The sequence below is a fragment of the Hylaeus volcanicus genome, chromosome 2, assembly GCF_026283585.1.
Source record: "Hylaeus volcanicus isolate JK05 chromosome 2, UHH_iyHylVolc1.0_haploid, whole genome shotgun sequence".
Taxonomy (NCBI): domain Eukaryota; kingdom Metazoa; phylum Arthropoda; class Insecta; order Hymenoptera; family Colletidae; genus Hylaeus; species Hylaeus volcanicus.
Window position 1 is genome coordinate 31,905,467 of NC_071977.1, and position 24,922 is coordinate 31,930,388.

The 24,922-nt window shown below is 45.3% G+C and overlaps 2 protein-coding genes across 8 annotated transcripts in view; one reads left to right on the forward strand and one right to left on the reverse strand.

Annotated features, from left to right (window-relative positions):
• LOC128885106 (protein C10) overlaps positions 1-24,922 on the forward strand; it is a 28,803-nt gene that overhangs the window by 1,801 nt on the left and 2,080 nt on the right. The gene's annotated exons all lie outside the window — the stretch shown is intronic.
• Positions 304-24,897, reverse strand: LOC128885105 (nudC domain-containing protein 3). Of its 5 annotated transcripts, XM_054138910.1 has the most exons (8): positions 24,003-24,139; positions 21,225-23,910; positions 8,226-8,349; positions 3,809-3,919; positions 3,580-3,717; positions 3,385-3,482; positions 2,370-2,535; positions 304-545 (listed from the first exon to the last, which is right to left on the reverse strand). In XM_054138910.1, exons 2-8 carry the CDS (start codon positions 21,348-21,350, stop codon positions 442-444), a joined length of 867 nt encoding a protein of 288 aa, XP_053994885.1. In that variant the 5' UTR covers positions 21,351-23,910; positions 24,003-24,139; the 3' UTR covers positions 304-441. The 5 variants fall into 5 exon arrangements, with proteins under 5 accessions (XP_053994885.1, XP_053994884.1, XP_053994881.1 ...); XM_054138909.1 differs by lacking the exons at positions 2,370-2,535; positions 24,003-24,139 and adding an exon at positions 2,130-2,295 and having other exon boundaries at positions 21,225-23,472; XM_054138906.1 differs by lacking the exons at positions 304-545; positions 2,370-2,535; positions 3,385-3,482; ... (1 more) ...; positions 3,809-3,919; positions 8,226-8,349 and adding exons at positions 24,643-24,757; positions 24,880-24,897 and having other exon boundaries at positions 23,482-23,634; positions 23,698-23,910; positions 24,001-24,562.

The window sequence follows — 24,922 nt, forward strand, 5'->3', positions numbered from 1 at the left end:
TGTAGGTAAATACGCGGACTTTTTGAGCAACTGTCTCTCTCGCGAAATGAACCGAAGCACGGTTCGAACGGTCACACAACGAACGGATACCTGCCGTAAGAGAAACGGATGTCGGTGATCGTAGGACCCGCCAAGGTGTGCACCAGAATGTCTGTAACGTAGCTAAGTCTAAGATAAATGATAAATTATGTCTAGGGCGGGACCCACGATCGTCCTCCCGTACTTGTTTCGCTTTCTCTTCGCGCAGCATCGATTCGAATTTACGATCAGCTTCGTTTTTCGCCTCGTTCGTTCTTTTTTCTTTTTTTCTTTTTTTCTTTTTTTTTTTTCGTTCCCCAAAGAAACGTCGTTCGCCAGATTCCTTTTTGTTCATTGCGAGCACGTACACGGTCCGCGCTCGAGACCCTTTCCTCTGTCGACGCGTGGTGACGCTGGTTCCTTTCAATAGTTGTAAGGTCCGTACTGCGATCCGTGATAGTACGGTCCTGGATACGCCGCAGGTGCAGGGTATCCGGCGTAAGCGTACTGTTGCTTCTGGGGGTACACTGAAAACGCAAAGAAAGACGTTAGACTGTTCGCTCCCTTCCGGTGGTGGTTCTTAGCCTGCGGGTAATTATCTCCGACGCGTACGCAACCGAACCATTAATATTCGCAAAGCGCCGTGGTTCAGAAAATGGCGAATACTTGAAACGTACGCGTGTACAGCGGAAATACCGCATTCGTAATTTTTGTACGAAATAAAAGATCTTATAATCGATAACTTGGCAGGGTATCGACACGGGAGCATAACAGGCGACTAAGAACCACTTTCCGATATCCTAGACCTAATCGCCATGCAAAACACGTGCATTTCGATTTGCCTCTGCATTCGTCTCGAACGTAATCGACGCGAACTCGATTCTTTGACATTGAAACACTTTGACCGCTCGACAATTACTGTCTTCGTTGCGAATAATGTTCTTCTCCGATCGAAAATAAAACTTGAAGCATGCTCGACTATTCGTCTTCGCGAAGGTGGACGTAATCGAATTCGGACGCTTCGACGTAGCCGTGCGCTTTATTGAACACGCAAACACGAAGATCCTTTGCGGCAAATGGCGTCGTAGGATCGAGCGTAAAATTAGGCAAGTGTGTCGCTTTCCACGAGGCTACTTAAAACTCGCCCGTGGATGCCTCTTAGCATCGCGGATCGCCCGTTTTCGGTACTTTTTCAGAAATTTGCTGGGTTAACGCGAATACCGTAATTTTAATTAGGAACTTCATTGAGACGCTAAACCTACCATGTTCGTTTATATTTGTTACGCTATGGATATATTTTGTGTACAGACTATTGGAAAACTACGTAGTCAAACATTTATCGCGGCGTTTATTTTTGTAACTCGAGGTCCAAGTCTTTCGTTCGAATTAGGCCGTGGGAATGGTCCGGTCGGTTAAATCCGAATCCTGGTGGCCCTCCTTTCTATTTTTCACGTGAATTCTTACAATCGCGTTTCTACAGAAACGTTGTGAGTTTTCCTATTCGAGACAAGACAATTTCATTCGTATTCATTTTCTTAGACGGTTGACTTTCGGAATTAATAGGCAGACGTAAAATGGGACAATCGATCATCGAAAGAGACCATATTCCGTGTAGAAAGTTTCGCCTAGGAGCGGAGCCGTGACAGAACGGCTCTAATCCACGGTGGAAACAGAGCGTGAGGCGAAGGAGTAAGCGTTTCGCGAAGACGAATATCGAGCATTTTTCTTCCCACGACATTGATATCGTCCGACGATCGGTTTCATTTCTAAATGAAACCTAAAAAAACCTGCTCGAGAGAAATCCTTTCCCCGATCTCGATTCGAACATGTATTAATACTACCATCGTGCAGCTTCGATTAATAAGGACTGCTCTACCTGAACGTTAAAATCGTTGGACGTTTTATTTACAAAACGTTACTTTCGTACGGGTGCCAATCACTTTAGTTAAGATGTTAAAGAAGCGAGCAATGTCTCGTCTCGTTTTCCGACAGTGCAACAACGTTCGTATTAGTTTGGGATTCGTTTGTTAAATCTATCGTTACTCGACTCGTAAGGAGTCCGCGCGAACGGATCGTGTTCATGGCAAAAGCAAAAGGTGTTAAATATGTACCAGGCATGAGGTACTGCATGTTCATCGCCTCCTCGCGCATTCTCTCGCCCCTCAAGCAAATCGCCGCAGCGCTAAACAAGATCGCGCTGACCAACGACCAACCGACGCCGACCCAAGCGACCACGTACGACCAGTCGTACGAGATTAGTGAGTTGTCCTTCAGGACCTGGAACCGCGTTCCGAGAAAAAAAAAGAGACACGGGGGAAGTTAGTTTGGTCGTTTCATGGTTATCGTGTCACCTGGCATGATGTATTGAACGTTCTGTGCCTGTTCGCGGGCATGCTCCCGCCGTAAGCAGGACGCCGCGATCAGGAATAGCGTCATCGTGCCTAAACACGTCGCCACCCCCAGCCAGGCGAGGTAAAACGACCATCCGTACCACTGCACCGCGTTGTCCCTTAAAACCTGCGGGCAAACATCGCTGTAAACATTTCTAACGATTCTTTCCCCAAGTTCAACGGACTCCGCCGCTCCTCCGAAACGCCTCGTCCAGCCGCTTCGCTCCTCGATGCTTTAAACAGACTGGAAAAAGTGAAACGAGCTCGCCCTGAACTTTATTTCGTTACCACAGCGAGTCACTGGAAAGTGCCAATTAGCATTCCGCGAACGGATCTCTCAAATCGTTCCACCATCCTCCCTATGGACCCTCCCACCGTTTCCCCGTTCTTCTTCGATCCTGGAAGCCTGGACAATCCCATTGGTATCCCTCGATGCTGTCAATACGCTGAACAGGCCTCGGGTAAAAATTGTTTCGAATCGATAAGCAAGACGGAACGATACAGTTCGCCTCTAAAAGTTCGTATTTGGAATCGGCGCGGTTCGCATCGACACAACACGTTCGAGTTCCTCGGTCTGTCTTTACTGTCCTCGCTGACTGGTATTTAAAGCGACCAGCAACTTTCTAAATTACACAAGTCAGTCGCGATCGCAAGGGCTTATCGCGTCTTGATGCACGCGTTAATAGATATGATCACCGATGCCGGAAATTCACGAACAACGACGTAACCAATTTCGATGTGTAAATTGCTAGTATACGCGCGGTTGGTATATCGAGCGAAAATGTCAATAAACGTTCGTAATCGGTGAGAAGTTTTACCGCGGCGCAAGGAAGTTTCTAATTGCCGTCGGTGGTTAGAAGTCGAACGTTTAGGTGCAGGTATATGCGAACGCGTAACGAAAATTACACAAAACTCGAGCAAATATGGAAGAGCACATCAGAAAACGTAAATATCGTTAATTCGAAAAATGACTCACGTTGGTCCATTGTTGGTAGTATTCTTCGCCGACGATTTTCTCTTTCTCGTAGTATTCCACTCCGTGCCAGAGTCCCATGGCGCTAGCGCTCAACAGGCCTGCATCGTTGATAGATTTTCCGTTAGTAAACGTGGCAAACAAGGCAATACAATTCTTCGAACAGTTTTTTACGTTAAATGTACGAGGTATACTGACACGCCAGCAACATCAGAATCGCGGTTGCCGTGATGTTTCCCGGTGACCTTTTCCAACAGCCCACGACTCCTGTCCAGAACGCGGTGAAGATCGCAACGAATCCCACTATAAACAGAGCTATCACGGATCTGCCCATGTCTGGAAAATAATAAAAAAAAAAAAATCCACAGCGATGAAATCGAAAGTTGCCGTATTCTGCGCAAATAATTTTTCTCTTCGTTCTACGTACGAAGTCGAGTCATCGCGTCGTCGGAGAAGCCCCTCGTTAGATTCTCTTCATCGGGAATGAAGTAATTGATGTTCATGCAGTGCGTCTCCACTGGACTCAAGTACGTTTGAACTGAAACAAGCCGAAAATGCGGGGATTACCGTGAGAAATTTAAGTGCGATTTTCTTTTGTCGATACTTTAAGCATCGAGAAAACGTAAACAGAGGGAGAGATCAGTTTTTTTTTTTATCTCCGAACTGGCTGCGTTAGTTGCGAAAATCGATGCGGCCAATTAAGGAAATTTCACGAGACGACTAATTAGACGGTCTAATTTCAGCGGATTAAAATGTGCACGTGTCTAATAGCTCGTTGCAAAATAAACCGGTGTTAGGTTCTTACGCTCCATGAAAAAGAAATCCAAGACGTTCGCGAAGAGCAAATTGTATCGAACAAAGAATTCGTTGATTGGAAGTTGATACCAAACGAAAGCTGCTGCGATAATAAAAATGATCATACATTCGAAGCGCGTTCCGATAAAGTTTTATTCGAACAACGAAGCAAAAGAAGAAAAATTCCTGGGCTAGTTTGAAAAAGGCGTGAACCTTTTTCGATACGGCCCTGGGATATCGTACATACGCGTATCGAGAAGCACGTGACCCAGAATGCAACGCGCTATCACCGGCTCGTAATGTGTGCGGCAACTGCGTACATACATTGTATATACTTAAAGCCGTCTGGTATTCGTGTAGCTGCCGCTTGTCTTTCATGGGCAACGGTACTCTTTGACCATTCTTAATCTACGAAATACTACTTTCGAAAGACATTTCACGCGGTGAAAAGAAAAAGTCGCGTTAACGTCGCGATGCTTTCACGGTTTCCTATCCTTCCAGGAATCCTGACAGAGAAACCTGTGATCAAATTAATTGCGATGCGTCGACCTTCCCGGTTCTTTTAGTTACTCTTCTTTTCCCTTCAATGCCGAATTCGTCGTATCGTCCCAGTTGGCAGTTTATCGTAGAAATATCGACGAGTATCTGTTAATCTTTGTACGAAGATGTGACGGAGAGGTGCGGGTGGCAACACCTGCGTCACGTAACTCGAGTACCTCGTTAAGCTTACCACCCCACCTAAGGGATGGGACGTGCGATCGCGCATACCGTTTGAAATATTTGAAATTCAGCCGGTGACGGCCGTTTCCTCGACCTTCTTCGAATCTAGTTTCGCCCAAACGAGGCGCCATGCCAAGATCGTTGACTCGTGGCTAACTAACTGTACACAGTGTACACCAGTTAGGACGGCGTCGCTACCGTCATTCCGGAAGAGGAACCGTGACGATCGTAGGACGTATTCTTCCTATCGACGGACACAAAAACCGTGACAAAACGGCCGAAAAGTGCATATCTTGCCGACGCTACAGCTTTAGAGTATCGGAGTATGTTGACAAAATCGTTGAAAATTCTAAATGGAAACCTGGCGAAATTGAGCACATCCACATCGCACAAAAATGAAATGAAATAAAAATTCCGTGAAACCGGTCGTTGACTGGTTTCTTCAAATTTTTCACGCGTGCATCCACGGTGGTGTGTCCGCGCGTACACCTGACCTCCATTTTGTAGGACGATTTCTGCCCGAAGGTAGGAATATCGGCGAATATTTCGCTGCGGCGTAGAGCGTCGACCTCGAATCTGCGTGAATTCAATCGCTGCGGCGTTAGACGGTACCGTGAGATCGACGGTGAGCATTTTTATACGTCGACGATTCTTTCACTAGCTTCGATGCAACGAACCTACCGTTCTCCAGCTCCTATTTTATCGAGGACCACGTACGATCACGCGCGATAAATAAATCGAATAGGCCAAGCCGGAAGCGGAACGCCGGAAGCAAACGGAACGTCGAAACCGATAAGGAGCTCGCGGTCGAAGAACGGTACAAGACGGTACACGCGATGTATCGATCATTTCGATTGTTTTCCGCTCGAACGACGGGAACGAGTCCCCATGGTTGTTCCGATTCCCAACAATCTCTCGGTACTTTCTATTCAACGGCGTTTTCCGTCGTTTTCGCGATCTGTTCGCGACCAATTTCTCCCTTATTCGTAAATTACGCTACCGATAGAGACGCCGCGCGAAACGGTATATCCGTCACGGAAACTCTACACGAGGACCTTCGATTCGACGCGACAAGACAGTTCTTCTTCTCGAAAGGATACAGGTTCTTCGTGAAACTCGAGACTTCCGGACAAACTGGAATCGCCGTTACGGAGCGGTGAAGTTTAGAAAATGCGTGCGCCTCTCGTCGTGAGAAAACGCGGACCTTTTCGAATAATGGGCCCATAGAATTATTCAGGCTTCGGAACAGCCCAGAAGCGTAAGTGAACGTTCCGCGCGCGCACGGTAGTCGCTCAAATCGTTGACTATATTTTTTGCGAAGCACAGAAACGCTGTTCGACGAGGTTTGAAGAGTATGCGGGATACACGGTTCGAGTTCCGCGAGTTTGTTTACGATAGCTACGAATATACAAGTACGAATAACGAAGCAGAAGCTGATTGCGCGTAGCAGGTGCGGCCCGTTGATTCGATGTGTACGCGTTACGTGGTCCGCATAACTCTATCATCGCGTATGTTCTCTCGAATCTCTTATGGCTCTTCTCTAACCCACTGTCCGAGCGAACGAATTATCTATCCCGTTCGCCACGTGTTCGAGGCGCGAAACGATCGGTCCAGCTGCTCGCGCTGGGAAAATATGTGTGTACTCCGCGTTTTGTTGCCTGGCTGCTGCACTTGGCTCCCTTTCACGAACGCGGTTTCTTTTATTATGCAAACCAACTTTCCATTTGTCGAATTATCATACGCGAATCTACGTGGAATAGAAAGAAAACCTCGTCTGGAAGAAATCGTTCAAGCATTTTCGATTCAATATCGCAGGGCTGGAGGAGTTTTCGAATTAACCCTTTGCACTCGAGAGGTGACTCTCAGCCACCACTAGGTTTTCTTTAGGTTTCATTTCTTCGGAACTCAAAGTGCCAAGAAAGTGATTGTCGTTGAGGCAAAGGTAACTACCGCTTGTCGAAAAACGTCCTTGTCTCACTTCTTGCTGCCGCCGCGTGTCAACAGTAGCGATGGTGAAGACTTTACACGTTTCTATAATACATTGCATTTCGTATCGATTCCCTACAATGTAGAATTCGCGATCGTCTCTGTGCTCCGTTTTAATCGAACGACGAAAGTGTCGCTGAGATACCTTAATTCGTTTTCGTTATATTTGCCTCGTTGCTATTCCACGCACCATTACCGTAGAAAGTTGAACGGAAGAAAAGGCGTTGGTGCTCGTGGATGTTATCGCGCGAAATTAACTGGGAATCATTTACGACCGATTCTGATCGCATCTCGATGCATCGCGGTTCGCCAGACGGCCGTGAAGTTAACCGCCCGAACAATTTCGCATTCTCAGATCTGCGTGGGCGCTCGTGTATCCCAATGAACGTTTAGGATCGTTCGATAGCCGGTAGAACTGCAATTACGATCGCAACGGTCCATTTGTCGGACCAAAAAAAGAAATCCTTGGGAAAGGAATCTTTGAGAATATTGGGCCTGAGAGGTTTGCAAGATCCCCTGTTCTGGTGACTTCGATGCTGGATAAGGCGATGTTGTACGAGCCCCAGCGTGGTGTACACTATTTTACACGATATGCTTTAACGCGAACACGAATTTCTAATCGTTAGACCGTGGATTTTCATCCATTCATAGGAAATTTGAACGCGCAAGAAAATATAAAATACACGTATTATAATACCTGCAGATTAAAATAAATTTTAGGTTCAATTTTTGTAGGTACGTTCGCAAAGATTTTATTTCGCGTAAAGATCCCCAGCTTACTAATTATTAATGTACCGTAAGATTACGTGAAAATGCTTGCGATGGATCCGTTCGATTTAGAAAGGTGGAAGGATTTTGAATCTCAGAAAAATGAAAGCCTTCCAGCGTTGGCCGAGCAAACTCGTGGAAACTCGGAAGACGGTCACGTTGGCTGGACCATCGCGTGACCGAGCAATTTCGAGCGAAGCTCCTCGCCGCGAGATGTTTCCTTTCTCCCGGGTACTGCGTGCAACCGACCCGTCGATTATAAACTCTTAACCTATTACGTCGGTTCGGATAACCCGCGACATTACGGTATCGTAACGTAGAAAGTCTCGAAGAAGCCTCCGAACAGCCGAGAAATCTGTTCCAGCCACTTTCGAGATCTCGTCACGCTGGTTTCCTCAAAAACCGGAGAACCTCTCTTCGTGGCCGACTGACTCGACTCGGAAACCGTACTCGGCCATCTTTTTCGAATAATGCGCGAATACCGAGTCCAATTAAAAGAAACAACGACGTGGATCCGTCACTGGTCGTGCATTAATTTTAGAGTTACGATTTTAGAGAACGTAATTTACGCTTACCAGTCGGCGGCCTTTCTTTGGGATAGCATATCCTGAAGAGACCCTGCGTCCTCGTGTAGTAATAGTACTTCGTGTTCATTTGCTCCACCAAGTGGCTCTGCTCGGCATGCTTGGCTGCGTATTGCTGCAACGAAACAATTTATCCGAATGATTCACGTTATTCGCGGTCCCTTTCCTTTTGTATTTACGTAAGCGGGCGCTTTTCTCGATTAATTATTCCCACCGATTGTATCCCACGAATCAATGGCGTGTTGACAGATACTTTGTTATACAGTACCGAACTAAAAAGAAAATCATGAATTTTTTTTGTTAACAAAGGAAAATGTTTTTTTATTCAAATAGCTATAGCTGTGTCAAAAATCGACCAAATTAGACGTCTTTTTCAAAATGTGCGTTTTCGAATGAACTTTACGAAAAAAAAAATATTTGAATTTGTCTTCTATAATTTTTTTTTATTCAATAGACATAGAGGGTACGAATATACATGGGACTGACTATAAAATGGATAAAAAGAAAAATACTGGCGGAACGAAGCCGTACGCACGCCGGCCATCGCATGCAGATGATTCGCGAGTCGTTCACTTTCGGGCAATGTTTACGATCGTTAGAAAGTAAGAAAGTAAAGATCGCGATTCTCCGCGGCGATGATTTCAAGGAACGATATCCTCGACCGCCAGAACGTCCGCGAGCGTATAAATTGCTGGACATTATTCGCGAATGATCGATCTTGGAAAACTGCGGTTTCCCAACTTTGAAGGAATCGATCGCGGGCATCGAATGTACGATATAAAAAGCAGAGCTCAAATTTCACGCTTCCGAAACATAGCTGACACTGGCAATCTCGGTAAATTATAGTTTTTGTCGAGGATTACGTCTGTCGTGGCAACGCGAACCGTGCACGATCGCGGAGGAAATTGCGGAAATAAAGGAAACGGTACGCGTGTTAAAAATGTTCAGTTCCAGACACGGATGGTTGTCTAGGTATAGGCATTTCCTGAAGAAACGAACGCGCGAACCCAGAAGGAGGCTTAGAGAGCGCGTTTACTCAACCGCGTCGGCTCAAGTTCCGGACTTTCTTGCTATCGCGGATGCACCTCGCGATGCCGTCCTCGAAATTAAATGTAATTTCAGATCTTATGACAGCCGACGTATCAGCCTTGCAGATAGCAAAACCGTTCTTCTGCATCGTCGGCCAAGTCCGAGCATCCTTTTACAGCCACTCTCCGACATGGAAACTAGTTTCTATTTTTCCTTTCTTACCAGCGTTTCTCTTCGACGCGCCTGTCCATTCCCCTGCCCATCGTTCGATCTACCAAAACCCGATCTCCAATTCTTCCTTATTTCCCTGTTGTACGCGATACCTCACACGATTATCTAGAAATTGATTACATCTACAAGTTCGAGTAAGAGGATCTCGGAAATGTACTTTTTCTTTCGAAGGAAGTTCGACTTGGCCTTGTTTGGTATCGATTTAGAGTTCCTCGACTTTACTTTCGTCGAAAGGTAGCAAAATTTCTTTTCCACGTGGTAGAGATGCCACCACACGGTCTACTTTCGAAAGAAATTCAGAACGTTGTTACGCAATACAGTTTGCTCGTTTTAGTCGTCGTCCCTTTACCGCTGATCGTTGAGCAACGTGCTAATTATTCGCGACTGTTGTTCGGAAGATAACTGATGTGGCGGAACGAGGACAACGACGTTACTTAAATCTACCGTGAATAAGTAGCCTTCGGAAGCTCGGATCGTGCTACATTTTTTTCAGACCTCTTTTTTACATTGCACCGCAGTACCGTCGATTTTTCTACTCGTGTAATCGCGAATAAATGACCAAAGGTTTATTCGTCGTTCGCGAGATGAATAGCATCGTCGTTGGTTCTAGTAACGGTTCGAAACGAGCTCGAGGAATATCGCGTCCATGGGCGTAAAACCACTTGCGTCACCCTTCTCGTTGACGAGCTCCTTTTAAGGAGTACGAGATAGGCCGTCGACGCCAATTTCCAGGGCACTTCTAGCGGGCCATGTTGTAGAAAGTCCGTTGGCGATTTTCTGTTCCAACGTACCGGTAGAAAGTGCGATAAGCTCGCGGGAAATCCGTATGAATCGCGCGGAAAATGGAAAAGAAACATCGTTTCCACGGAACGTTTAAGATCCACGTTCTAACGATCGCACGCAACGCGCGTTCTCGTACGTTCGTCCTCCTGGCCGATTGATCTCGCGGCCGAAGCGCTAGAGCAAACCATTTTCACTGTTGTTTCGCGGCCATCGAGATCGTTCCCGTCGGGCACGATTAATGCAACAATCGAGTCCGCGATGGCGGTTAATAATTAATGTCGTCCAAATAACAGCCTCGGCAGCGCCGGGTGACGAGCGTGTCGCGTTTCCATCGCGGTCATGTCTGACGATCAAGGGCGTCGCTCGAGTGTACCTGGATTCTTTTATTATTACGATCGTTGTGGCTCTTCGTGTCCTCCCTGGTAGAGGGATACCGCGCGTTGTATTTGTATTTGTATTTTATTTAAAGCGATGGGATACATGGGTTTCCTTATCTCGCTACTATGTGATGCACAATTAATAATCTTGTAACTAATAATTTCATACTAATTTACTCTCTCGCACTCTTTCCATTTTTCTAAGGCATACTTTATATTCGCTCTATCTTACAATTGTTATTTAACATTCGCAGCACAGTTTGTCCTTTCTTTTATCTTACACCGCGCGTTTTCCACAAGTGCTCGGTACCCTTAACATTCACATGTAATCCATTCCCGACCGACCTTCAAATGTCCTTTTCTTCTCTCTCTCGTTCTCTCCATTCGTAAGACCGCCGCCACGCGATTTTATTGGGAGCGTGCAATTATCGCGACGACGATCGTTACCAACGACAGATTTCGAAGAAGCGTAGTACTTATTCAGAGAGAATGCGAAAGAGCTGGCAGGAAACTTGAGAAATTCCGCGTCCCACGTTTCTCCCTGATCACAATACGATAATCGTACGCTGAATGCCTCGCGCGTTACAAGATCTTCTTAACCTTGACGAACACCCATGCCTCCTGCAACATTCTTTTCAGAGAATGCATAATAGACGACGAGCGTGAATTACGCGATATTTTTATATCTCGTCCAGCTACGCACGGATCGCGATTAATTTATCTCGTACCGAGAGAACTCGTATCAATTTTGCCGAGGATTTTTCCGGAGAAATGGCACGATTCGAACTTCTTTAACATATCGCGTAACTTCCTTTCTTTCTACCCACTCGTGTACTCGTTGCTAAACAGATTGCGTTGCAACGCCAGTTTTCAGCTCGCTTTCACGTTTTTATCGCATCCACGCACAGCGGCGTATAAATCGTGCCTGTGAAACTATTAAATTCGGCGGATCGCGAGGTAGATCCGTCCGTTTGTAATACAACAAATGTGTATATTTGTAGCGTCGCGCGTTTCCCCAGATATCCATGGCATTGAATAATGCCCGGTGACGGCGCCATATCGAACCGAGTTTCCCGTGCAATTAGCCAACAGGTATACGCGTGGTACGTACACGTTGTATCCGAGCTGGCGAAAGAAGGACAGAAACGAGGCACGCGTGCGGTGCACGGAACACGTGAATCGGTCGCGTATAACGGGTGCGCAGTCCTTAATCGTTTTGTCACGCGCGTGGAAAAGAAAAGAAACAGCACCTGGTAAGGCCCATCGAGAGGGTCCTGTCCAGGTCGTTCCAATCTGCTTTCACATCGTTGTTTCGCCACCGCCGTTCGCCTCGAGCGCGGGAACATCGTCGAGAACACCGGCGATCTCTTTGACATAGAAAGGAAAACGCGGTTCAATGGGAATCGTGGAGCGGATAGAAAGAGTGCGTTCTATCTCCTTGGCCAATTGTCGTGAATCCTCCGACTATAAACCGACCAAGGATCGCGACCTCTCGTCCCTCAACGCGGTGAAACGATCCCGCGGTAATTAAACGCGTCTCCGTTTTGCGGTGAAACCGAATATCGCGATGAAAGTGCGTTAATTAGCTCCCACTTTTACTTTTTATCATTTTTTGGGCACACGTGGGACGGAACCGCTAGAGATAGGCCACGTATCCGCGACAAGCGTAAACGCGAGGGTTTTGGCAAGGTTAACAACCTTGCGGATCCGATAAGCGCCAAGTACGGCTGATGTGGGCAGCTACGCGTAACCATTATACGTCGACGCGTAGGCTGATAATCGACGGTGGAGTTTTCTTCGAAAAATCAGACGAGACACGAGCTCTTCACATAAATCGAAAAACCTCGTGACGGGAGAAAGTTTGCTGCGTTTTTGTCAACTTTTATACTGGGAAAGGAGTTGCAAAAATGTATATTTCAAAAATTCGAGAAAGGTGCAGAGATTTACTCCTTGCATCATTTTCACGAGTTTGATGAAAATTTCAGGCCAAACTTGCAAATCACGAGTTCGCGGTGAATTCAGTGCATTCAGACCATTCGGGCGCGCAGATTTTGCACGGTATTTTCCGAGTTTCAGGGTGGTGCAATAACGATCCTTGACCCGAAAGGAAAAGTCTAAGACCGGCTATAATTCATGATCCTATAATCTAGGACGAGTTCTAATTCATTTTCAAGCGTGGGCATTGATAGAATTTTTTGTGTCGGTGCAACAGCGCAAGTGCATCGAAAGTGTTACGTTTTCACTCGAGAATCGATCTACGTATAAAATACATGTTTCTGTTTAAAGATCCATTGTACCAAAAAGAATCTATCATCAAAAGATAATTCCCATCGCGGCATTCAACTTTCTCCCGTATCAATTTTTTCCATCTTCAAGGAAGAGCTACAATATCCGTCCCAGTTTCTAGAATCGCATTCGAGGTGTAGCATCTTCGCGTTTGTTTTTCGCGACGGTAGAAAGTGATGGAAAAAGATTTTTTTATTTGGCGCCGCGCGAGAAATCAGTTTCTCGTCCGTGATTACCAGGACACCCTGTGATTATTCCACGATTTAGACGTTACATAAAGCAGGCGAGTACTTGTATCTCCTCGAAACCACTCGCAAATTGGCCGTTGTCGTTTCTTATCGAATTCGCGATCGAGAGAGATTTCCGTCGAGGATTAATGCAGCGAGCTGAATTCGAATTCTTTTTTCCCGCCAACCGGTAGCGCGAGGTGGGAATTTCTAAAAAAAAGGTACGCTCAGTTCAATGTCCCCCCGATTCGCCAACTGAATACTTCTTATCTGCGACGAATTCGTAAAAATGTCGTCGTTGCACCGTTCACCGCGGAAACTCGTTCCTAAATCGCGTTTCAGTTTTGTTAAACCGCGTGCGCGCGTTTAAACGCGTTCCAACTTTCATTCCGATTTTTCAACACCCTTGCGCAGCGAACCAGCTATCGGGTTTCCATTGCATATAAATTTCTGCGTGTATCGATTGCACAACTTTCCACTCGAACACATCTTCCTCCTCCATTAATCATTTGATCGTTGGTTGGCGTTCTACCCGCGGCTGCGTTCGCAAAAGTGCTATTAAATCGAGACGCATTGCTTCTCCCTGGTAAACGGAGGTAACGCTGGTTTCTTGGTAAAGCCGGTCGTCCGTCCGTGTAAAGCTAATCCAAGTATTCGTCGATTGAATCGGCTCGATATTGTCGAAGATCTGCGTATAAATTTTCACCTCGATAAGGTTTTCGTATCCTAGGACATTCGATTTAAACGGAGCAGCAGGAGACGCGGCAATGTAACGTATGCACGAAGATGGATTGTTAGAAAATCTAGTTTTGCAAGTGGCAAGTCACCTCCCCACAGATTTTACGTCTGTATTGCTCGGCTTCCCCGCGGTTCGTTCTTCGCCAGTTTCCGTCAAATTATCCCGCCGCATCTTCCAGCCATAAAACGAAGCTTCCCGTTATTCCAGGGAATATAATTTCGTCCATCCAGCAGGGAAACGCGAGGGATGTAATTTCTCAACTGTTTCTAGCATTCCGCCGGCGTAATCACCTGTTATGGCTGTTTAAGAGTCACGCAGACGAAAGCTACTGTAATTTTCGTATTTTCCCGGAAAATTTCAATTACCGTATAATCTGCTGATATAATTTAAACTCGACCCTGGACGCAGGGATCTTTCTTTCGCGAGCAATTAAAGAAATTAACGTCCAGGTAGGTCTCTCTCGGACGCGTAAACGTTGCCGCACCCACTTTCCAATAATCGATTACTTTTCTTTCTTTCTTTTATTTAATGATTTTTTTTTTTTTTTTTAATTTAATTTAATTTAATTTCAACGAAAACACCGACAAAAAGAAAATACATGTCGAATCGAGTAACCTCGTCCTTTTCCGAAGACGGTTAAAAATATTCCACGCCAATGTGTCTTCGATCAAGTATCGTGCGTTCACACGTGGTTCCACGGTTCCGAAGCTTTGATTAAAGATTAACTTACGAAGGAAGAAATCGAAACGACCTCCGCTTTGTATTGTAATTCGAAACTGCATACGCGTCTGGTGCAAGGACGCGTCGCGCGCTACCTGTTCCTTTATGATTCCGTGCCCCGAATCGATCTTCCGGTTATGTCACGATTTCCTCAATGGAACCGCAATTATACCTTACGACAGCAATTCCACCGACAGTTGTCGACACAATAAATACACACGCCCGTACAAATGATGTGAGCACAGCGACTTGTGAAATCCGTCGGGATTCTCCTATCTTCGACCTGTTCACGTTACCGTCGATGAGTCGTTATCACTTTCCGAGCCAATGAGATACTAATTATACCGAGAGAACTGACCCAAACCTGACCCAACTGTGGAACAATTTCGTAATGAAACATATTTTTCAACGCTTTCGAGAATATTATTCAGCGCTTTTTTTTTTTACAGCGAGTAACTCGTTTTTAAAACAATTCGACGAGTAATGATAATACCTCGAGGAAACATTGGTCCGATTAAACCGAAACTTTTCGCAGACGGTAAATATTTGCCACGAAAGTCGTGCTCCGTTGACAACACCTTCCACGATTTTTGATTGCCTAATAAAGCTTGAGGTAACGTCGCCCTGGTTCCCACATCAAAGGCCCTGGACTCGAATTGCCGCACCTCGGAACAATGCATCGATTGACTAATTTTTCTCATCTAATTAATCGATTACGACGTCGTCGAGACCAGAAACGCGCGACAGGACTCTTCGTTGAGGAAACTAAGAAAAATTCATTCCAAAGGCGATAAAGAAAACAAAGGATAGACGAGGATAAATTATCTTATCTTTGACTCTATTTCTACTTCGTAGAAATTTTCACGAGTTTTACACGCGTCGCAATTTTCCGTGAGGCCAGATAGATTTAATAGACACCAGCCAGATCGAACCGCTCGGGAGACAAACGATTTGCGCAACAACGAAAGCGCGACGTAGCAAGATTAAAGGTTTACGATGAAAACAGCATTCCTATCGTTCCTGTAATTCTTCTGGTACCCTTGCAACGCCGTTCCTTGTTCAGATGTCGATCTGTTACTCGAAAGCATTAGAGGCATACACAGAGGCATTCTGTCGTCGAATAAAGGTATTTTCTTGTCAAAAAAAAAAAAATAGTTTTTGTTTACACGTTAAAATCCGAACGAACTCCAACCGTAAGAGAATGTTGTTATTGCGAGGAAGTGGCATGTGGCGAATCAACACTTCAATCAAAACAAAGGGGCATTCGTTGGATCGACTTCGAGACGAATAGTCAACAGTCCTCGCAGATCGTATTACTAGCAAGCCATTAAATTAGTTTTATCGCGCAACCCAATAAAACTTTCAAGAATTTTCGACGCACAATTGAAAAGCGCGTCGCGTCGAAACGCTCGATCGAATCCCAAGAAACGATACCGATGCGTTCCGCGCGAGGTCAGGCGATCTCGCAACGGGTAAATTCGTGCCACGGCGTGCCTTTTATCGCCAAAGAATCCACACGCATCGCAATTCCCGTTTCGTGTATCGACTAATGACACTGTAAACCGTTGAGTAACGCGAGTCGAAGAAACGGCAATCGAAATATCGAGCCGTCATTAAGGCGCGAGTTAATGTTTCATGATAGGAGTTTGTGCCACTCTTAGAAAACAAAACGTCCCGCAAGGTGGCGCAACAATTTACGAGCACCGTGATCGATTAGGTTCGAGTTACACGAGCAGTCCAGCCACCGTATGGTCGCGGATCCTTCGATCATTAGTCGATGCCCCGAAGCGTGACTGGCACGCGAATACTGGCGATCATTGGACCGTCGAAAACCAAGGTTTCTTCCGACCCTGTTTAGTAAGTGTCGAATGACGAGTTACACAATAAGTAAATCCAGTAACATTTAAGAGAACGAAATAAACTCTCGGATAAGCGAACCTTCCGCACCACTCTCAGCCGAAGCTTGAAGGAGAACAAATATGCAGAATACGTTGCAAAAGAAAAGTAAGCCAACTGGAACAAAATACCGTCTAAGATCAACCTTCGGACTCTTTAAACGGCGCAGACCTCGAGCATCGCTCATTTTAGCACGACTCGATCGCACTCGTTATCTTCAGCTCGTAAGAAGCGTCCTAGTTCTTCGGTTCATAGATCATCATCGGATCGTAATCGCCTCTCGCGAGAAACTTAACCGTGACACGCTGACTTTTAGAAAAATCGTCCACAGTTTGAGGCGTACGAGACGCCTGTTGAGTAACTATTTGACGATCGCAGCCAGCCCGTGCACGGTCGAAGGTTGACGCAGCGAGAAAACGCAGAAAATATTACGAAAGGGAAACGATCACAGAGGTCGACGGGATTCCTGCGGCCAAATAAGTTCGGAACAAGGGGCATTCTTCGTAACGCGCTCTCGTGGAATTACGCGTCCTACCTCGTGGCGTTCGTTTGCTACTTGCGCAAACACATCGAAAAGGTGTAAACATTCGTTCGGGAGGAGACGGTCCGAGCAACATAACTGTACGAGATCCTCCAATCGACGACGACGACGACGACGACGACGACGACGACGACGACGACGACGACGACGACGACGGGGGGAGCCCAGCCGACATTTTTATTCTAATGCCGCGCGCGCACCAGCTGCGAGCGCCAAGGTAAACGCGCTCCGGAGACTCACGCTTGCGAAAATAACAGAGCGGTGTACGTCATGCCACTCCAGCCTCCTCTCTTTTTTATTATTAACGCCTAATTTAAATGTATAATTTGTTTCGGTAACGTGCCCGATAAATTGTTTCACCGTGGCGCTGGAATTAGCAATGGACGGGTTTTTGCATCGATTAGCTCCCCGTGCTATCTGGTAAAAAGTTGTACACAATTGGACAGTCGCGCATTCTTTTCTTCGTTCAACTATCGACGCGTTAACTAATAATCGCGAAAATTCCTACGAGGATAGAATTTTACGATGCTACGATTGGAAGAATCGACCAACGAGCAGGCGAAAAAAAAGTGACGAGGAGGTAATCCAACGTTTGTGGTAGGACTTATTATTGCAACCTCTTTAGAATCGACCGATCTATTCAGATTTATTTTTCGCGACACCTCAGCTTCGGAATTAATTTATTCAATTTCTCGGTAAAAACTGTTGTCGCTCTCGTTCGTAGGTGACGCGTTAATTTTTGTTGTAAATCTTACGTAACCGCGGGAGGAACATAAACAAGTCGCAAAAGAGTATTACGTGAAGCTGTCGATGCGATTGCTACCGGTCGGTAGCGCTTCGTGGATCTAGAGGAATTATGGCTAACCATCCATGTCAATGTCTCAACAGCAAATGGAGCAGGTTGCTTTGAAGAGCTTACCTCCAAAGGAGCGTAATTGCTGATGAATTGGTTTTTTGCGACGGATGTAGCGTCCGAGGGAAGATTGATCGCGTTAAGCTTTAATGGAACATTTTTCGTTCGCAAGCATAGCTTCGGAACTAACCCGTACACGAGTTTGTCATCTCGATCGAAATAGCTAAGCGTTGGACGAACTTTCAGGTTCGTTCGCTCGCCGAGACCTTCGAAACGTGAGTGTTTTAATTCGTGTAGAAACGCATCGCGCCATCCGAATGTTAATCGATTACTGACCGAGGAACTCTCCATCGCGATTCGATCGCCAAGAAAGTTCTCCGTAGAAGCGACTCGTTTTTCCACGATATCCCAAATAAAGAGTCGAAGGAAAGCAGCGCGGCAACGAAATCGCGCGACTCGACGCGTCGTTCGCCAGATCTGGGTGATGGCTGTGTTTACCCGAGGCCTCCACCACCATCGATCACGCTTTTCAATCGATCGCAAGCATTCGCAATCAGAGACCCCGTGACGATTTTAACGCTATGCTCTCCGGTGGCACCACTATGTTCTTTTTTTTTGAGTTTCGTGTTTTATACTTTTCTGGTACTTTTTCTTGTCCAAGATCTCTTCTTTTCCTTAATGTCTTTTATTTTTTCCATCGCATTATGCCATAGACTTTTCGATATTTTATTTTTGTTAGCCAAACCCAACCCAACCATGAAAAACTGGAGCCGTGAACCATGAAAAACGGCCGGGATTCGAACGTGGGTGCCATGCGAAAACTATTAGTTCTATCGGCGCGAAACGAAAAAATCTCGATTCGATCGGCGGACGGCATAGCGTTAATTGCGTCAGTATACCGTTAGTCCGTCGTTAGGCCCTTCTTGGGCCCGATTCTCGCTGTCGAGAGAAAAATCTCGCGTTACTTCCCATAAAGGAGAGTGCATACGATACGTCGCGTACTCCGAACGCTAAACGCAAAACTTGTCGAGTCAACGCGCTGAGAATGGGCGCGGCTCGGAATGTCGATCGTTTCACGAACCCCGACTAGACTGCGTCGGTGAAGGAACGCCAGAAATGAAAAGATTTTTTGTAAAATCGAAATTCCTTGACCCAGATGTCTTGGAATTTTTTAACGACCACGCGCGACCGATTTGTCGACGATGCGTGCTCGCCGGACGTTAACCCTTTGTCCGCGGGACTAGAACAAGTCGAATTTGAAAAATAAAATACCATCTTACAGAGAATGACGCGACGCTTAGTTTCGATTTGTCAAAGAATTTTCGATTAACAGCTACTACGAGACGTTCATCGATGAAAATTACTGCCTTTTTCGATTAATGCAACGCGATCGTACATCCTATATGAACGTGTGATCTCAGATGGAATTCCTCGGGCCTTGAATCACTGTACTCGGAAGGAGAACAAAAGACCTAGGACTCGAATCACGGGTTCCAGTGTTCCGATGTTCCTTTACGTATGTAACTTAGTCTCCCGAAGGTGTAACGCATGAAAATTTCGCGAGCCTCGGAATTAATGAAGCTCTCATCCTGCCAATTGCCACGGAGGAACGGTATCGTTCGTTATAAGTGCATCACGGTTTCCTTTTGTTGAATATTTCACGAAAGTTTCGTGAGAACCTCTTCCGCTCGTGAGATTCTCAAGGTCCCTCGGGGGCGAACTTGACCTTCGAGCAGAGCGTTCACCTACGACAAGGACGACGGAAGTCGTGGAGATTCTACTTCCAGTCCAACTTAACCATTTTCCCGAAAACACCGAGTTACACCGTTCGCTGATATCAATTCAGAAACGAAAGTATTGCAATCGCAAGGATATTGCGTAGGGCTGGAAGGGTTTTCGAATCGAAACGACTCCGTGTCACCACGGCCATAATTCGAACTCGACTAACTGCCGATCGTCCAAGATCGTCCTTGTCTCAACCTTTGCTGCCGCCGTGTTGCAACGCGACGCGTTGACCATACATTTGTATACATTTCTGTAATGCGTCGCGTTTCGTATCGATTTCCCCACAATTTACACGCTGCGTCGTCAAGAAACCATTCTTTTTTTATATATTTATTAAAGACATCAGAAAATCAAAGTAACGCGCGAGCAACGGAGGCACGAACCATGCAACGGACGAACTTTCCAACACAATTTACCGTAATTCGCCCGTATAACGTGTTATTAATCGAATCATGTATCGGGAACGACGTTTCTTCGGGTCTAAGAAACAACAATGCGGATTTTATATGCTCCCTTTCTTATTTTCTAACTATTAGGTCAGGAAACAATTTTGTTCAGTTCGTGGCGACCGGCATTCCTACGTACTTTGAGAATAGAATTCGCGTAAATTAAAGTCTATTATTTTTAATGTTAACCTCTTATTTCTTTTTTTATTAATTTTACTTTAAATTGGTTGCAGTACGAATACTTTTTCACCGTGGAGTGAATATATTTTGTCTAAGAGAAATCGCTGTATATCCGTGCGTCTTTTCACCATTCGCGATTGACTTTGGAAACGCTTAAGACACGCCGACCTACCTACGCATTTCAAATACCATCGTTTAGAACGCGAAAGCGTACGCTTCTCCTCCGCATCTCGATAATGCACGTTTGAATTCGTGGAACCTCGGTGCGTATACGAACGACTGGATATATCCGGGATGACACAATTGCCGATAGAAGGAAGCCGGTTTTTCCGCCGTGAAAATATTTTCAAACGTTCCGTCAGCGCGCAACATTCCACGGGCGTTCTCCAACGAGGACGGTATCGATACGAAGAAGCAAATCGGGAGCATAGAAATTATTACTCGTTGTTCGTACAGATACACCTGTTTAATAGGACGTGGAAGGACGTGGCGAATGTTGTGATAGCTGTTATAGACTCGTTTACGCTTACAATATATAAATACACACTTTAGACTTTCGTTGCTGGCAGCTACGTACTCGTCGGAAATTTCAAACTCTGCGTCGACTTAGCAACGACTCAACGACGCGTTTGTTCGACGCGCGTGTCGATCGATTAACGCGATCGATAGCTTGGCCGACGAGCCGATCGTGACGCGATTCCGCCACTACCGACGAAACGAAAATGAAATAAACGCAGCAACGCGAGCGATGCGCACGGTGTCTAACGAATAATGGAGGTTACCCAGGGAGATTTCGGGCGAGGGCAACGTGGCAACCAGAATTCACCGCTCCAGAACGGAGCCTGGGGGCAGGCAGGGAGACGATCGTCGAAAGAACGTCTACGGATGTTTACGAACCTGAATTTGGGCGCGCTTGACCTCGGTGTAGAGCCAGTTGTCCGTGGAAAAGGCGATCACCAGGAGACCAGTGGCAATGATACCGGTTATGGTCGCGAGGGACAGCGTCACCGCGGAACAGGGCATCTTGGTATCCTTCTTCTTTATTTCAAGTCGATTTTCCCGGTCGACTCCACTCTCGTCTCCGTTACGTTCACCTCACACGGCACCACTGCAACGAGCTACGATGCTGAGAACTGGTCGTCGTCGTCCTCCAAGACTCGCGAGCATCCGTGGAAAAAAAAAAAGATCGGCACGAAACGGGTCACGAATCGGTTCGCGAATCCGTACGGCGATGGATTCGTTCCGTTTGCGTCTATCGCGGTCGGAAGAAGCCGCGGAACCGGGGGCCCAACGGAGGAAGGTGAACAGGACGGTGGATCGGGCCGATTTCGAACGATGACGACGTCCTTCAGGGTGCACGATACTCCGCGATACGCATTACTACCATTCTCTCCTACGACAACGACACTAACGGCCCGACTCACCTCGGAGAAAAGCCGAGAGCCGACCAAGGAGAGAGAACCGGACCCCAGGTGGGGATGGATGTAGCCCCGGGCAGGTATATTACCTGTGTTTTACCTCCAGCGGTGCTCAATACTCCTCCTCGTGCTTCGACTTCGTACGGAGACGGACAGAATTTTATTCCAATAACGCGTTCACCGCCAGGCTAACGCTCTTAATCATTTCTACCGTTCGCTATTGGACACTACGTAATCAAACGTTCATCGCGGTATTTATATTTCTAACTTCGTCGAAATTCAAGGATTTCGTTCTTGCGTTTCTTTCACGCTTAACGTTAAGAATGAATTTTTTTGGTTACCGAGTGAAAAGCACTTGTTATCCATACATGGACGACGTGGCGGTTAATGTGATAATCACGGGTCTAAGTTTAGACTTGTACAGAAAAAGACATATTGTACAGAGGGAATTTTGGTTAAGTTCAAGGATTCGTTCGACACCCGTTATAGTACTATTTTCGTTCAACCAATTTATTGGATCACGAATTAGTTCTCGGCATTTTGATATTTACCGCTGACGTGATCTTTTCATTTATGATTATACATTTGTTCCCCGCTTTAGTTACTATTAATGCGTAAATACGCGAAGAGAGCTGCAAGTAACGTGGCCGAAACGTCGTTTCTAATTAATCATTTCATACATCACTGCGAGGCTTCGGCAAATAAATGTTTGCACTCGCATATCAACAAGTTAGGAATCGCTGTCTTCGCGATCGTAATTTATTATTCGTGTAACATAAAGTCGACGCGTCCTAAGTTCGTACCGTTTTCGTTCGAGCTGAATTCTCTTTATCCGCCATTATAGACGATAATAATAAACGTTAACTCGTCGATCGAATAAACGTCACGGATAAATTACTATCTTTTTCACGGCTCTTGCGAAGATTTCAATGCCCGCACGTACAAGTTTCTTCGCATGCGACGAATCGTCTAAGAACCAATTACCTTCGTGCTCTGATCGCTGTATAGATAAAATCACGTCGAATCGAGCATTCCGCCAAAACGATTCGAGATAAAGAACGGACGAGAGTCAACGGGACGGTGAAATGAGAACAGTTTCGCCGTAACTGTCTACCTGCTTCCATAAAGCATTCCTTCCTTGTTCCTTTACCAAACAATCCCACCACCGGTGAGATAAAGTCGATGCAAACGCCCAGGGAGAACCGAGGAATTCCTTGCATTCTACTGTATCACCGCGGATCTTTGATCGTTTTACGCCTGCAACCTTGGCTACCACGGGACGCAATTTTTTTTAACAGATCTCGATTAATTTTGACCCGTGCGGTAATCCCTTTGAATACCTGTCGGTGACGGATTGCCTAGGCGAACGTGAGAAGCACCTGCGTACCTGCGGGCTGGTCAAGTCCCCGGTATGCAGGTACCAGGCATTTTTGCGCGAATAATGGGATTTCAGGCCTAATTGCTCGCGGCGACTTTGAACATGTCAACGACTAATTATTGTAGACGAAGCAAACCTGCGTCCTCGCGAAAAATGAAAAATTCTAAAATTACGCTCGACACGTTGGTTATTGTTACGACTTTTGTGTCACGCGGAGTTATCGAGGGTAAACACACGCGTCTTAATAACATAAAATTATATATCTTGGCTCAGTTCCGTTATTTCCATTTATTTGAAACTCGTTCCTCGCTAGGATCGCGAATAAGTAACTGGTTGGATTTCTTTTCGTATAATTAGATAGTTCCATGTAGAGTTTTATTTATTAACGAGTAACAAGAAATAGAAGTAGAGCGACATGTCAATTAAACTTTAATATCGAAGGATCGTACGGTGTGCCTTCGAAAGGAGATCCTTTTGCGTCCCATGCCTTCTTTAAGATCTTCTCCATTTTCTGTAAATAGAGTTTTCATTAAAAAAAAAAAAAAAAAAAATGATATCTTCTCTATCGCGTTACCAATTTCAAGCCTTCGTTCCTTACAATTTGCTCGGAAGTTGGCTTGCCCAGAAGCTTTTGCTGATGATTCCACATCAACTCTTGAACCTTCATTTGCTCCTCTGACCCCATTTCGTCCAAATTTCTTGAACAGTCGATTTTACTTAATTCGATTTTTGGCTCGCCGACGATTAATGCTTCCCACCACCGGTCGGAAGCTTTTTCAAAATGAATCTACAATAAAATGCAAAAGATACGCAATGTAGCGCTTATACAAACATCGTGTTTCAAAATATTGCATCCTCTTATCGTATTTCAACACACACTTATATGTTGGCCAGGTACTATACTCCACACCGATTCATCTTTTCGAGTTTTAAAGCAAAGTTCACCCTTGAAAATGATGGTCCATTCGGAATTACAAGACTCCTCTGCTTTATTTTCTACGAGTGTCGATGTTCTTGCTTCTATTTTAATTTCTTGCGAATCTAGATTAACTCTTAAATCCTTTGCTGTCTTTATACAGCTAGGTAATTTAACCGATACGTCTAAATCGCCTATGGATTGCGACCATGAATAGTTTTCTCTCTCTGCTCCGTTATAACTGTCAGATGACCGATCACTTTCAAAAGATTGAACAGGCCCTTCCATAACTTCAGCTTTTTCACATGTTTCAACTTCAATTTCTTGTATACTTTCTGGAACATTTGAACTTTTTGTGGTAGTCAAGTTATCAATATCTTCTTCATTCTTTGGTAAACTTCTTTCGCTAGGACATTTGGAAACATTTTTCCATTTTTGCAAGGTGGTCGAAACCAATTTCTCTGCTATACCAGGTCTGAATCCCAACTTCTGATCCGGGGTTGATTCAATGTAAAAATCTGTACTACAATTAAATTTTAAATTACTCGCAATAATAGTATATATATCGTAAGCTTGTATAGCATGATAACAATAATAACTCACCATCTATACAAAAATCCAAAAAATGCATCTAAGAAGTTAGTAACATTTTTCTCTTCTCGTAAAATTTGCAAAAATGCCTGATCGTGATTAGAATTCATTCTAATCTTCGTTTCACCTGTAATTCGATCGAGTTTGACGAAAATCTTAATAATCTTTTAATTGGACAACTGAACAAATTTATCTGTTCCAGATTGAAGGTTATGTTTCGATCTGTAAACAAATTTGATTTTTACGTACATACTCGTTGTACGTAAGTATAATTGCGCTGTAGTTTTGTTTT

What these genes read in the sequence shown, in the direction of transcription:
- LOC128885105 (XM_054138906.1), bottom strand. Translation starts at nt 24,740, where the DNA reads ATGAATTCTAATCACGATCAGGCATTTTTGCAAATTTTACGAGAAGAG. An exon ending in TTTGGATTTTTGTATAGATG is followed by an intron (nt 24,563 to 24,642) that starts GTGAGTTATTAT and finishes ATTTAATTGTAG; the next exon opens with TACAGATTTTTACATTGAAT. An exon ending in GGAACGAAGGCTTGAAATTG is followed by an intron (nt 23,635 to 23,697) that starts GTAACGCGATAG and finishes CTCTATTTACAG; the next exon opens with AAAATGGAGAAGATCTTAAA.